Source organism: Citrus sinensis, chromosome 8 (assembly GCF_022201045.2).
Source record: "Citrus sinensis cultivar Valencia sweet orange chromosome 8, DVS_A1.0, whole genome shotgun sequence".
NCBI classification, from domain to species: Eukaryota; Viridiplantae; Streptophyta; class Magnoliopsida; order Sapindales; family Rutaceae; genus Citrus; species Citrus sinensis.
Genome location: NC_068563.1, coordinates 8,860,791 through 8,875,272, shown reverse-complemented (window position 1 = coordinate 8,875,272; position 14,482 = coordinate 8,860,791). Strand labels below are relative to the sequence as shown.

General features: G+C 37.6%; 2 protein-coding genes across 2 annotated transcripts; one reads left to right on the top strand and one right to left on the bottom strand.

Annotated features, from left to right (window-relative positions):
• Nucleotides 1-430: 430 nt before the first annotated feature.
• On the top strand, nucleotides 431-1,015 carry LOC127899277 (B3 domain-containing protein At2g32645-like). The gene has a single exon (XM_052432622.1). The coding sequence runs from the start codon at nucleotides 431-433 to the stop codon at nucleotides 1,013-1,015; it is 585 nt and encodes a 194-aa protein (XP_052288582.1).
• Nucleotides 1,016-3,235: 2,220 nt separating this feature from the next.
• On the bottom strand, nucleotides 3,236-3,817 carry LOC127899276 (RNA polymerase II C-terminal domain phosphatase-like 4). Its single transcript, XM_052432621.1, has one exon. It carries the CDS (start codon nucleotides 3,815-3,817, stop codon nucleotides 3,236-3,238), a length of 582 nt encoding a protein of 193 aa, XP_052288581.1.
• Between the last annotated feature and the right edge of the window lie 10,665 nt (nucleotides 3,818-14,482).

Genomic DNA, 14,482 nt, shown 5'->3' with positions numbered 1-14,482 from the left:
TTCTCTGTTTTTTGAATTTTGGGAAACCCACCTCACTTAGGAATTAAAAGCATCATTTTATTCGCATAATCATCTTCTGGTCCAAGCACTTGGAGAGCTTTCTGAAGTTGCTGTTCTTTGTTCTTTTTCCTGCTTTATTTCTCTGTACTTTTTATTCCTTGAATTTCTGAAGAAAGAATTTATTTGGAAGAGAAAAAGATGAAGTGGGAATTGAATTATGATGGTGGATCTTTCGACAGAATTTTGAAGGCGGCAGAGGAAGCTGCCGATGGTGATGAGTCCTTAAAAATGAGTTTAGTTACGAGGATCATTGTTCAACAGCTTGTTGAGAAACAAATGGCACAAAAGAAGAAATTTGACAATCTGGGGTTTGACATATATACCCAAAAGAGGAAGAGGTTCTGTTTCTGAAAACTTGACTAGAAGTAGAATGCCGTCATTAATACTTAAAATAAACAACAAGAAGATTGCTCTGAAGAGGTGCTTTGACCAGACTAATGACAGAGGCGACAAAGATGATGAAAAAGAGATCAGAAAGCCCAGAAAGCAGAGGGAGAAGGGAAACAAGAACGTGAATCAAGAAGAAAGCGTAGTTGCTGATATGCCTGAATCATTCGAGAATCGTATCCGGGAGGAGAATGGTACCGATTTAGTGTTGGTGATGCAGAAAAAAATCACAGAATGTGATTTAAGGAGTAATAATAATCGCCTGTCAATACCACCGACCAAAGTAAGAGATGATAACTTTCTCAATCCAAAGGAGAAGGGCATTCTTAATGCAAAAGAAGGCATAGAGGTCTTCATGATTCCTCCTTCTCTTAAACACAATGTTCCTTTGACGTTGAAGAAGTGGAGGATGGGTGATAATTACACTTATAATCTCATGAATACGTGGCATGCTTTGGTTGTGGATGATAAAGATAATGGACTTGAGTTGGGTTCGGAAGTGCAGCTATGGAGTTTCAGGAAGAACAATTCTGATTTGTGTTTTGCTTTGGTCAAGCTTGAAGGATAACAAGGAGGTGAAGAAAGATTATAGTGAACACTCTTCAGATACAAGAAACGTTGATGACATTGAGCTAGAAAAAAATTGTGTATAGGATAGATGAGATATGAAGATTACATTGAAATTTTGAACTGCAATATATCTTTAGAAGGTATTATAATTTTCTTGGTATGGTATTATTATGTTCTCCAATTATTAGCAGTACTTAGATTTTCATGTTCTTAATTATCAAAGGGTTTATTATATCTTCACCTCCTATAATCACTTGGCCAGCTTGGAGTTCAGCCTTCAATGACTGTCATTAATGATACCAATTTTAATTATCCTGCTAATAAGATCAATCAATAAATATCTGAAGTTATTTAATATGCATGAGTTGCCAGTGATTACCAGTATTCGTTAACTGGAAACGCAAACAGAAGTGTTTTTCATCCAACTTTATAGTTTGCAGTTACAACATGTTTTACATAAAAGTGTACATTTTATCCTTAATTGTGACTTCAAACCAAAGATTAGGAACTAAAGATTAGGGATCCATTTGTAGTCTCACATAACTTCATTTTTGTGAAGGTATAGCTAATTGTTGTTTTCAGTAATTCTGTTTTCCAATTGCTACATTCTTAATCTTATTTCGCTAGTGGATGCATTGTCCTGTATTCTGACCTTTTGACATTTAAAATCTGTTACAAGATCATCTGTTCTTCTAATGTATTATGCCGCATTATAAGTTTTCTCAATTTGGGATTGAACAAAGAGGGTTTGTGTTAGTGCAGTTTACTTTCTGATCGAAACCTGCATGCATCATTTTTCTAAGCCATAATCTGTAATGCTATGGTGCACCTTTGGTGACTTATGTATAACAATGTTGCTGTGGTGACCTGTGGTTGCGCTTGCCTCGGTGCAGCTGCAATGTGCTGTTAAAATTTGTCCAAAACCTGGAGTCTGGAATCCTCTATCTGGCTTGGGAATTACACTTTCATTAAGAGCATGTAAATCAAACTTCAAGGAGGCTAACATGTGATAATTTAGCTGAAAATCTAATAAACCCTAGACAATAAAGAACATGGAGCCTCCAAATAAAAGAAAATCATGTAAGAGAATACCAAGAAAACAATAGAACCTTGTAAAGAAACAATATTGCATTTCAATGTACTTAAAAGGCTACATCTTCTTCAGAGTTCATCTATCACATATACAACTTTATTCTTGCACAATATCATCTAACGGTTATAACAGTCAACAGATGATGGAATATTGTTGAAATTTCTGCTTAATATCATAAGGACCTTCTTCTCCTTCAACATTTAAACAATGCCTTGCACAACTTAGAAGAGTTTGTTCCTGAAGCTTCATAGCTGCACAGTCACACCTTTTGACAGTCCATTCTCTTTATTATGCACACAATCAGCCTCTACCGGATTGTCGTTTTACCAGGATCACACCCGTGATGATTTCAAAATTAGGCTCTGCTCATTGTTCTTGACAATGGCTGTCGTATTTGTAAAACAAGCTCCGTGAAATAAAATGTGAACAGGGTAAATGTAGACAGAATAGTTGAAATCAGGCTTTATATAAGTTGATTGGAAAAAGAAATTGCAGGATACAATTAAGCTTTAGTCTTTCAAAATTTTGAGAGTGAGATATGGTTTAAAAGTTCTGGGTCTGAGAACTAATGATTACAGAGCCTGATGGCATCTAAAAGCTTCAATGCTATTAGGATACTTAACTCATCAGAAACACTATCAAGGTGGCCAAACAGAGAATTATTGCAAATATTTATGCGATCGCAATAAACTACTTCTACTATAATCATCAGATACACTATCACAGCTTCCAATTAATTGGTGAGTTACAACAGGAGAAGAACTTGAAAATTGTATATTCACTGAATAACAATGGACTAAACAATACTGAAACTCGTTGAGTTCAATGCATAACATTAATTTAAAGAAGTACAATAAAGAGCCATGAGTGGTAAATTCAGTAAAAGTATTACATTATACACAAATGAATCAAAGAATGGCTTAAACTGTGGAACTGAAGATTTTTCAATGATCATGGGAGATAGTCATCTTCAGGTTGCCTACGCCAGAGGAAATAATAAGCATCTATCCACCTTAGATGTACCAAGAACTTCTTCTCTTTTACCAAGAACTTCTCATCTTGCTCTGCCCATAAACAATCCTCAGGTTCCGTAGAGACCAAATGCGTAACTGAGGAGTTAAATTACTATTGTGCACGTGGCTCCCCTCTCCTCTGCCCTTCAACTGCTTCGTATAAAACCCTAAAAATCGCTGAAAAATAAAGAACATCCCTTGAGAATTCACTACGAACTTTCGGCAAGTAAGTCCGAACATCTCCGCAGACACTGTCAAAGAACAACCGATGTATTGTTTTCAGAACTCTCAGAACGTTTGCCAATGCCTCTTCATTCTCACTTTCATCAGTCAATGTCTCAGAATAAGATTTGTGATCGCCGTTCAATTCTTTATCCCTAAAGTAGACATATTTTCCCAGAACTATCAAGTTCTCAGTGTGATCACTCCACACACTCTCAGTGTCATCAAGAATAACAATGCCCCTCTCTTGGCCACGCACTAAGTCCGGATTCTTCCTATCTTTTCCGTTGAAATCTTCTCGAGCAATGATCCGGGAACTGAAGTATTTGGAATCTAGGTCCAGTAGCTTGACAGCTGCCTCAGCGTAACATCGGGTACTCATCGTGCATAAATATATATCAACCAAGCTACTGGCTTGTTCAAGAAAAGTGCGGACAAATGGCCTCAACTTCACCAACTTATCATTGGCCATCTGGAATAAACTGCCAATGAAAGAATGAATTTGCTTCTTCAAATATTTCTCACCGGATGACAGGCTTTTAATATTTCGACAGTGGAGCAGCGTATGGTCTAAATTTAGTACAAGTTGGAGCTTCCTTTCCTCAACAAAGCCTTTGTGTTTCTTTTCATCAGACTCAAAACTTCTTGTTCGCTGTATCTTAATCCTCGCAGCATATAATCAAAAGATAATCCAAATGAATCATTCATGGCTTGGCTGCAAAAAATGCATCTGCTGCCCCGAACAGTAGTGTGTGCGCATGACAAAGACTGCTCTGAAAGAACAAGAACCCACACCACCAACAAACCCACCACATTTTCTCTTGATAACGAATTTTGTCTTGCCAACGCACTCTTTGCAACTGTATGCACCCATTTTGTGCGTTTTGATTGTTTGCCTGGAGAGGGTTTTGAAGAGTTGCAAAAAAGGATTTTGAAAGATTCAAAGAACAAAGAATAAGATGATGAAAAAATAGCATAACATGCTATTTTGAGGGCACATTTTGAGTGGGTTCCACTTAATGAAAGTGGAAAATATTGTGAGGTTCGGATTCTACTCCGTTGATACTTCAAAAGTATAATCTTATTTTTTCAAAATGGTGTTTGGGTGAATGAGAAATTGTCTCTCAAAGTTCACCCTTGAAGTTAGAAATTTGAAAGGAAATGAGACTTATAATGCACGTTTTTTTTTAATTCAATTTTGAAATCAATTCATTGAATTGATTTGGCTGTTATAACAATTAAATAAAACATATTGAATACAAAGCAGCTATTACATCCTCATATGACTATAAAAAGGCACCTCCTCTTTTGTTTTTGACACACTCAAAAAACCAGTGGGAAATTTACGAAAATAACCATAAATATTTTGTTATTTTCACAATTAACCCTCTCAAATTTTTTCTATCAACATTAGCCAAACACGAGCTTTTCTCCCCAAATTACCCTTCTTTACAGACCAAAAGCAACATTGTTTCACCCATATCGTCAAACCAAACACAGCTTTCCACTCTTGAATCATCAGCCAACGGCGACGGCAAAAGACAACGGTAAAAGTGAAATCTAATCATAATCTATCCGGATCCAACACTAATCGACATAACTTAGTGGTATGAGTTATTTTCTGAACTTGCTGAACTGAGTCGGGGGGTGAATCTGGCGACAGGGTGCCTGTCGCACCAAGTTTTGGTGCGACAGGCACCCTATCGCACCAAGCTTCGGGCGACAGGCACCCTGTCGCACCAACCCTTGTAGATTCATTAAAACTGTATTATTTTGATAGGGCTCAAATAATTTTTTTTTTTATAATTTCAGGCTTAATGGATTCAGTTGTACTTGGATTGTGTTACGATGGTTGGTGGGAGACATTAGAAGATGGTCGTATGGAGTATGTGAATGGTAAAAATCGAGCTTTTTTTGCTGGGAAAAATTATCTGTTTGATCAGTTATTGGCAAGAGTATACGAGGTGTTACAAATAAACCCTAATGAATATAGTATAACAATGAAGACAACTTTGAGGTCTAGTAACACATTATATCGTATATGTGCACTGCCCATAGATATATGTGATGATGAAATGGTGAGGGTTGTGTTGCATATGGCATCCGAAGTAGCTAATTTTGGATGCATTCCTATATTCGTGACCACATCACCTCGAGTTCTGAGCGAAGGTATTGAGCCATATGTCGATACAGAAACTTCGTTTAGAGCAACTATGTCTGGCCCCGATAATGATGAAGAGGTGTTGCCAAGTACAATATCGCTGCAGCAATATTACTCTCCAATCCATGACAATTATGACAACATTGATGATAATGGCGTTACGTTACAGGATGTTGGAGCAACGGTATTTCCAATAACGATGTCGTTGGAGCAACGGTATTCTCCGTATCACAACAATGATTTTTGAGACAATGATGATTTTCATAATGAGACAGAGGGGGATAATGTTTGTGCAGAACCTTCTAATAATACGAGGGGGGGCACTCATTTCAATAATGATGGTGATGATGGAGGAGCCGGTCCTTCGAATGTTCCGTCGTTTCAACATGAGGATGAGTGTGAAGACAATACTCCTGTGAATAACAGAGGCAATAGACCTATTCCTTCTATGGTTCGATCGAGAAGGAGAATTGACCCCCTTACAAGTCTTGCTCCAACTTTGCCTTCAAACATGGTTGCTCCAAGCTTTGTTAGCACTTGTGACTCAGATGATATCAATGTGGGTAAGCTATTTGCTGAGAAGAATGAGTTTATATTACAACTACGCAAGGTGGCCTTTAGAGATAAGTTTGATTTCAAGATTGCACGGTCTACTACGACACATTTCGAGGCTCACTGTTGTTCAGAATCATGTAAATGGCGTATTCGAGCAACTAGATGTTCGAACGAGCAAAATGTTCCTTAGATGGTGAAGAGAATTGATAATGTACACACTTGTCATAATGAGGTATTGGTTGATGGACGTCATCAAGTAAGGAGCCGGGTTGTCGGTCATATTATCGCAGAAAAATATATTCAAGATAAGAGAATTTATACTCCCAATGACATAAGAGCAGATATGCAACAGGAATACGATGTTCAGTTAACATACCAGCAGGCATATCAGGCGAGAGAAGTTGGTCTTAAAATAGTTCGAGGCAACCCTGCAGAGTCATACAACTTGCTCCCTAAATACTCTCACATACTAACTACAGCGAATGAGGGTACAATCACTCACCTCGAGCAGGATGGAGATGGTAATTTCTTGTATTATTTTGTAGCACTCGGATCTTCCATCAAGAGGTTTATGCAGTACATTCGACCTGTCATTGCTGTAGATGGTACTCATCTGAAGGGACTATATCGTGGAAGCATGTTCGTGGCAACATGTCTTGATGTTAACAATCAATTGTATCCGTTAGCCATTGGGATCATGGATTCAGAAAACAATTATGCTTGGGAATGGTTTATGATGAAGTTACATGGAGTGATTGGAGATAGACCTGAGTTGGTAATTATATCTGATCGATGCACTACCATAAGGAGAGCCGTTCTTAAAGTATTTCACAATGCAACTCACGGCGTTTGTTTTTACCACGTGAAAGGTAACATTAAGTCACAGTTTAGAATGTCAAAAGCTTTTTGGGATCAATTTGAGCCTGCTTTATTAATGCAGCAAAAGCATATGGCCACAAGGAATTTAAGAGACAATTTGAATGGTTGTGGATGATCCACTCGGGTGCGGCTGATTACCTAGAAAATAATGTCGGTACGTGTAATTGGGCAAGGTCTCAGTTTGAAGGTAGGAGGTACAGCATACTTACCACCAACATCGCAGAGAGTGTTAATTCTTTCATGAGGGAACCTCGAAAATTTCATGTTACTCACCTTGTTGATCACTTTAGGAAAACATTGCAGCAATGGTTTTATGATAGAAAAATTGTGGCTGAATCTATGACTACTCGGCTAACAACATGGGCGGATGAAATAGTCACTAAGAGGAGAACTATAGTTGAAAGAATGATAGTTCGGCCGGTGTCTCCGCATCGATTTTAAGTTATAGGTGGTGGGCTTAAGGAAGGTTTGGTTGACTTGCAAAAGAGAACTTGCTCCTGCAGAGTGTTTCAGCTTGATCAGCTTGTGTGTGCTCATGCAATTGCAGCGTGTCTAACACACCGGGTGGATTTTATTAACCTTTGCTCGGACTTTTACACTACAGAATCGTTGGCGATGGCTTATGCACAACCAGTGGAGCCAGTTGGTGATGTGGCTGATTGGGAAGTTCCAGATGAAATTCAGGAGATGCAAGTATACCCACCAGTTGAGGCACCACCACCTGGCCGTCGTAAAGAGCTCAGAATACCTTGGCTGGCGAGGACATTAACCGGTGGACTGTAAGATGCGGGCGGTGTCATGAATTGGGCCATAATCGTAAGCGATGTAAGAATCTCATTGCGTCGACTGGAAGTTAGTGGTATTTTGTGTGTTATTCGTTGGTTAAATCTCGAAGACGCCATGGGCTTCCATTGCAGAATGCGGGGAATCTTCTTCTTCGTTTTGACGACCTATGTTGATGGCAACCCTCCGATTGCTTCGTAAATCCAAGCCTACAACAACCAAAGTGAAAAATCAAATAAAACAACTATCAAATATTTAATACTATAAAACTTATTAATAAACAAAAAAATGCACCTGAACCCCGAACGTAAAGCCGTAAAGATTGTATTTTTCAATATTATAATCTGGATTTTTCAACCGAGTCTTCTTAAATTTCTCGTCTTTCTCGAACAGTGCATTGTCAAGACTCTCGTAAATCATTTCCCATGACAATAGACCCCATGGACGCTTTCGAAAGTACTGTATATCATCAACTTGGTGAAGCCAATCGAAATTGATTTGACAGTGATTTTTTCTTGCATTTAGTACTTTGTCCGCAAAATAAAACAGCGCAATCTTTAATGCGTCTATATCGTCCATTTCCTTGAATTTTAACTTCTTAAATACTGCATCGAATTCGTTCACATTAATCTTACGATGCACACCACCAAAATACGTATTCCGTAGCCTCTGCTCCATTTCATCATTTTTTTATTGGTATCAACACCAAATGAAAGTCCAGTAACCAAAAACCATTCGACAATTGACAAGCGAATCAAATACTCACCAATTTGAAACCATAACTGATCCTCACGGCTATCTTCTTCATGGGCCACTTGCCTCAGTAAAAGATTGTGCAAAATTACCCCACTAAATGGAAAACTTCGACACTCCAAGAAATGCCCAAATATATCCTTTTTGAACATACTCAACTGTCGCTTTGTTAATTTTTCCTCGATGGCTTTTACGACCGAAGATAACTTACACATGCTCGAAATTCGACTAGGAAAGTGATTGGCATAACGAAAATACATCTTGCCTACTTCGATATCCAGTGATTCTGATTTTGCTATGTATCTGTAATATTTATAAAATTATTACATTACATTTACAGGAAAAAAAAATTGACTCGTTTAAAAAAAAGGCCACTCTAATTTTTGGTGCCACAGGCTCGCCTGTCACACCAGAATTAATGCACAATACTCCAAAATCGAAAAACAATACTCCCAAACACCACCAACCACCACAAACACCACCACCACCATCAACATTATTCTCAAACTATAACTATTATTATTTTAAAATTTCATTTTAAATTAATGAAAATAAGAAAAATGACTAACCTAGGTTTTGTTGAAGGTTGTAGATCGTAGATCGGATGCCGGTGAGAGATGGAGCCGCCGCCGACGAGGGTTGATGTTGCCACCGATGATGGGAGTTGGATCGGTTTGGGAGAGATGAGTGAAAGGGAGTGTTGGGGGAGAGATGAAGGAGAAGGGTATTTTGGTCTCAAAGGTTGTTTTATGGCTAATGTTGATAAAAATATTTTTGGGGGGTTAAGATGAAAAAAATCAAAACGTTTTTGGTTATTACTGTAAATTTCCCAAAACCAGCACACTCGTTTTCCTTCCTCCATCTTTGTCGTCTGTTTTCTTTGATCGAGTTCGCTGTTGTGGTTCGCCAGAATTTCCAGCCTGTGCTTAGCTGGAAATTCGTGCCCGTTGTATCCTGGGAAACAGATACCAGCAGACCTTAAGCACTACAAGAGGTGGTAAATCTGTTTTAAGGAAACTATCTTGTGCAGGCCTCGGGTTTATATTTCTCATTCGGTTTCTTTTCTCTTCTGTTATTCATTTCTTGTTTCCGATTACTGGTTTACATTGTTGTTTAAATTGGCTACAATTTAAATTGTTATCTCACTGTGTATTGTTTTTCTTACATGAGAAGCCCTAAATTGAATGAATGCTGCTAGAAATTATTCTTATTGGGTTTCAATCAGAACGAATTATGAAGAAGAAGACAGTACAGTTGTAGAATTTCAAAGAGATTTTGTTGGAAGAGAGTTGAGAGTTAGTGATTAGGTAAATGTAATTCTTTTCCTGCGTGAAGTGGGAATTGAGAAAAAAACGTGGTTAAAACTGATAAAGGGGAGATACGGTAGTCATTAGAACTCGAAAGACTTTGGCACCAAGACAGTTCTCTGTCTAACCCTAAGTTAACGACCCATTTTCTTCCTCTGCAAGTAAAAGGTTTTTTTTTTAATTAGTTTTGTTGTTTATGAAAATTCACTATTATAAAATAAAGTCATTAATAAATTTTAATTTCTTTTAGTTTTTGTCTATTTTGGATTTTGGAATAAGAATAAAATTATTTTTATCTTTTTGGATTCTCTATTTTACAAGACAAGATTTTGATCTCGATATCAACTCTTGCGCTATTTATTTTCAGAAGGGAACAGAAGAATTTGCTAAGAATGAATGAGGTTACACGCAATTTTCTTGTAAAGTTGATGTTCATTTTAATATATATAAGTTTTGTTCTTAGTATATTTCTTGTTTTCCAATTGGTTCTGATACCAAGTTGAAGATTATAAAGTGTTTGGTTGACAGGAAACTTTCTTAAACTACAGAGAGAAAATATTTCAGACTGAATTCATTATTATTAATATGTAAATGAAATGATGGATTACAAAACTTTATATACACAAGTCTGGAAGATTCTACAGCACAGATGCATGTGAATCAACCTAACAACCTATAACAAATTATTAAAGGGAAAACATTAACAAACTCTGAAAACTGTTTTGGCATAAGTAACTGAAAGCTGACGTGGCTGCTGACTCAGCTACTGACATGGACATCAGGATTTATTCTTAACATTCCCCTTTAAGCTCAAGGTCTGGGACAGACATTGAGCTTAGCTCTCATATAAGCAAAATGATCAAAGCTAAGTGGTTTAGTAAGGACATCTGCCAACTGATCTGAGCTTGATACATGTTCAACAGCAAATTCCTTCTTGACAATGTGCTCTCTCACAAAGTGTAAGTCTAGCTCAATGTGTTTGGTTCGTGAATGGTATTTGGGGTTACTTGCCAGAGCTTCTGCACTTTCATTATCACAGTACAAAACAGGTGTGTTGTTGAGCTGCACTTTGAGTTCCTACAACAGATATGAATCCATAGCACTTCTGAAGATGTCAAGGCTAATGCCTTATATTCTGACTTAGCTAAAGACCGAGAAACAACATTTTGTTTCTTGGATGACCAGGACACAAGATTGGACCTAAGAAAAATGCAGTAGCCACCAACAGATCTTCTGTCATTAGGGTCAGAACCCCAGTCTGCATCTGAGAAGGCTGTGAGAGAAAGAGATTTTGAATTATAAAATTGAATCCCATAATCAGCTGTACACTGGAGATACCTCAGAACCCTTTTACAAGCTTGCCAGTGAAGCACAGTAGGAGCAGCTATGAACTGACTTAGCTTGTTTACAGTAAAGGCTATATCAGGCCTTGTCAGGGTTACATACTGAAGAGATCCAATAACACTTCTGTAAAGAGAAGGATTCTCAAACAAAGTACCCTTATCTTTATACAATTTATCAGCAACACTCATTGAAGTATTACAGCCTTTGCTATCAAGCATATGAGCCTTCTGTAAGATGTCTCCAATATACTTAGTTTGTGAAAGATGTAACCAGCACTCGATGGAGTAACCTCTAACCCAAGGAAATAGTTGAAGTCACCCAAGTTTTTAAGAGCAAACTCAGAACCAAGCAGTGTAATAATTCCCTCTATTTGTGCACTGCTAGAGCCAGTTACTAGGATATCATCTACATAGATGAGAATAACTAAAACATCTGAACCAGTGTGCTTAAGAAACAGAGAAGTATCTGATCTAGAAGTCCGAAAACCCCACTGTAATAGAGAACCCTTTAATCTATCATACCAAGCACGAGGTGCTTGCTTAAGACCATACAAGGCCTTATTTAACTTACAAATATAAGTTGGATGTTGAGGATCAAGAAACCCCTCAGGCTGATGCATGAAGACTTCTTCATTTAGTACACCTTTCAGAAATGCATTATTTACATCCAGCTGCCTTATGGTCCAATGATTCATCACAGCAAGGCGCAGAATAATTCTAATGGTACAAGGCTTTACAACAGGGCTGAAAGTCTCAAAGAAATCCACACCATAGGTTTGATGAAAACCTTTTGCAACTAATCGTGCCTTATACTTAGAAATACTTCCATCTGGGTTATACTTAACTCTAAACACCCATTTATTTCCAACAATTTTGGTGGCTAAGTCAGCTGGCACAAGACTCCAGGTTTTATTATTCTTCAAGGCATGAAACTCTTCTGTCATGGCCATAGACTATTTTGGATTTGCTAAGGCTACTTTGACACTAGTTGGTTCAATGTCTTGAGTAGCTGTAAGGTAGGTTTTGGGTTTGAAAATTCTTGCTTTGGCTCTTGTAAGCATTAGATGAGTATGAACTATTGATAAGGATGGTTGAGGAGATGCTACTGATGAATTTTGGATAGATGCATGAGAGTGACCATTTGAGGAGATAGGTGAAGAAAAAGTGTTTATTTGGGGCAAGGAAAAAGAATTTGGAGATGGTTGCACTGCTGGAACTGATGATGATGATGGAGATTGCTGTATTGAGCTACTGTCATGAAGAATATAGAATGAAGGAGAAGGAATTTGGACTGACTCTGATAAAGAGCTAGAAGAAGGAAACAATTTGAAATAAGGAAATTCATGTTCATTGAATTTAACATGAATAGCAATGAATACTCTCCCTGTTTTATCCAAACATTTGTAACCCTTGTGAAGGGGACTATAACCTATAAACAAACACTTTTGAGAATGAAAATCAAGTTTGTGTTGATTATATGGTTTAAGTAAAGGATAGCAAGCACTGCCAAACACTCTAAGGAAATCATAATTTGGCAACTGCTGAAACAACTTTTGATAAGGTGATTGATTGTTTAAAACTATGGTTGGCATTCGGTTAATGAGATAAAAGGCTGTGTGAAAGGCTTCCCACCAGAAAGTGACAGGCATATGAGCTTGAGCAAGAAGGGTTAACCCTATTTCAACAATATATCTATGCTTCCTCTCAACCACACCATTTTGATGATGTGTGTGAGTGCAGCTGTGCCTAAGTTGGATACCTTCTTGGTGAAGAAAAGAGGTAAAGGCTTTAAACTCTCCCCCAATTTCAGATTGTAATGCTTTAATAGGTAGACTAAATTGTTTTTCTACCAGGGCTTTGAAGTTTTTGAAGGTACCTAAGGCATCTGATTTTAGCACAAGAGGAAAGATCCAGCAGTACCTAGTACAGTCATCAACAAAATAGATGTAATACTTATAACCTTCCATAGAAAGTACAGAGGCTGGTCCCCAGAGGTCTGTATGGATTAACTCAAGAGGATTTTTCGATTTGATTTCAGTTGCTGAAAAATGAAATTGATGTAGTTTACCAAGTTGACAAGCATTACAGAATTCAAGCTTTTGCTTATTATCAGAAGAAATGTTGATACAACTGTTTCTCAAAAGAGTTTGAACAACATGCTTACTTGGATGACCAAGTCTATTATGTAAAAGACTAATATTGAGTGTTAGAAAATGCATATTTATAAAAGAGAAAATCGTCATTTTACATTTCAAGTCTTACTAACAACCCTTACTTTTATGTATTTAACTTTCTTGTGATTTAATTACATGTGTTTTATTTTAATTAAGTATTTTATGTATTTTAGGGGCATTATAGTTATTCACAATAAAGGAGAGATCAGACGGCAAAACGGACATCACTTTTGAACTCAGGACGGTCGAAAACCATAGGAGGAGCATAAAAGGAAAAATGGCACTATTCACATGTACGGTACTGTCTATGTTACTATTCACGACACTGTTCACATAGACGGATCGATGACGTGGCATTGACCGATGATGTGGCATTGACTGATGAGGTGTCACGATCCTGTTGGACTAAAATTCTTATGTACTATTGATGGTGACGTGGCAGCATATCAGTGGACGAAAAATCTCGCGTACGGTACATGCATCATACAGGATTATTTTCAACCAAACCGCGTTACTGTTCAACCCGGGTCAAACCGTGTTACAGTTCATCCGCGTGGTCAAACCGCGTACTGTTGACTGATGACGTGGCGCAATCCTGAGCGTCCAAACTGTTTTTAATCCGATGGCCATGATTTACTCCATGTATCTATAAAAAGGGGGCCTTCCCCCCCCCCCCCTAATTAGATAGCTCTAAATCCATTTTTGGACTCTATTTTCTGTAATTCCTTCTCCATCTTGTATTTTCTACATATTTTAATAAATTTTCATTTTGCCCCTAGTTCAATTATGAGTGGCTAGTTTTCTTTGAAGCTTGGATTGAAGGTAAAGTCTCAACATGTGTCATGGGCTTTATTTGGTAAATTTATTTTCTTTTCCCCTCTAGTTTTTGTGGATGTTTTGACTTCTCGTCGACAAATAATAATAGTCTTGTCTAGTACCGCCCTGGTTTCACTAGCTCCCTAGTACAAGGTTATTATTATTTGGCACGATAAACCCTTAGCACCATATTGATTAGAGCGTGGTTCATGAGGTGTGGATTTCCCTCTCATGATTTAATTGGCATTAATAAGGAATATTTAGCCCATGATGTATATTGATACGGATCCAGATACCCAAGTACGTCATTTCAATAGAATTCTCTTCAATTTATTCTCGCCATTTCAATTTTAATTTTAGAATTTA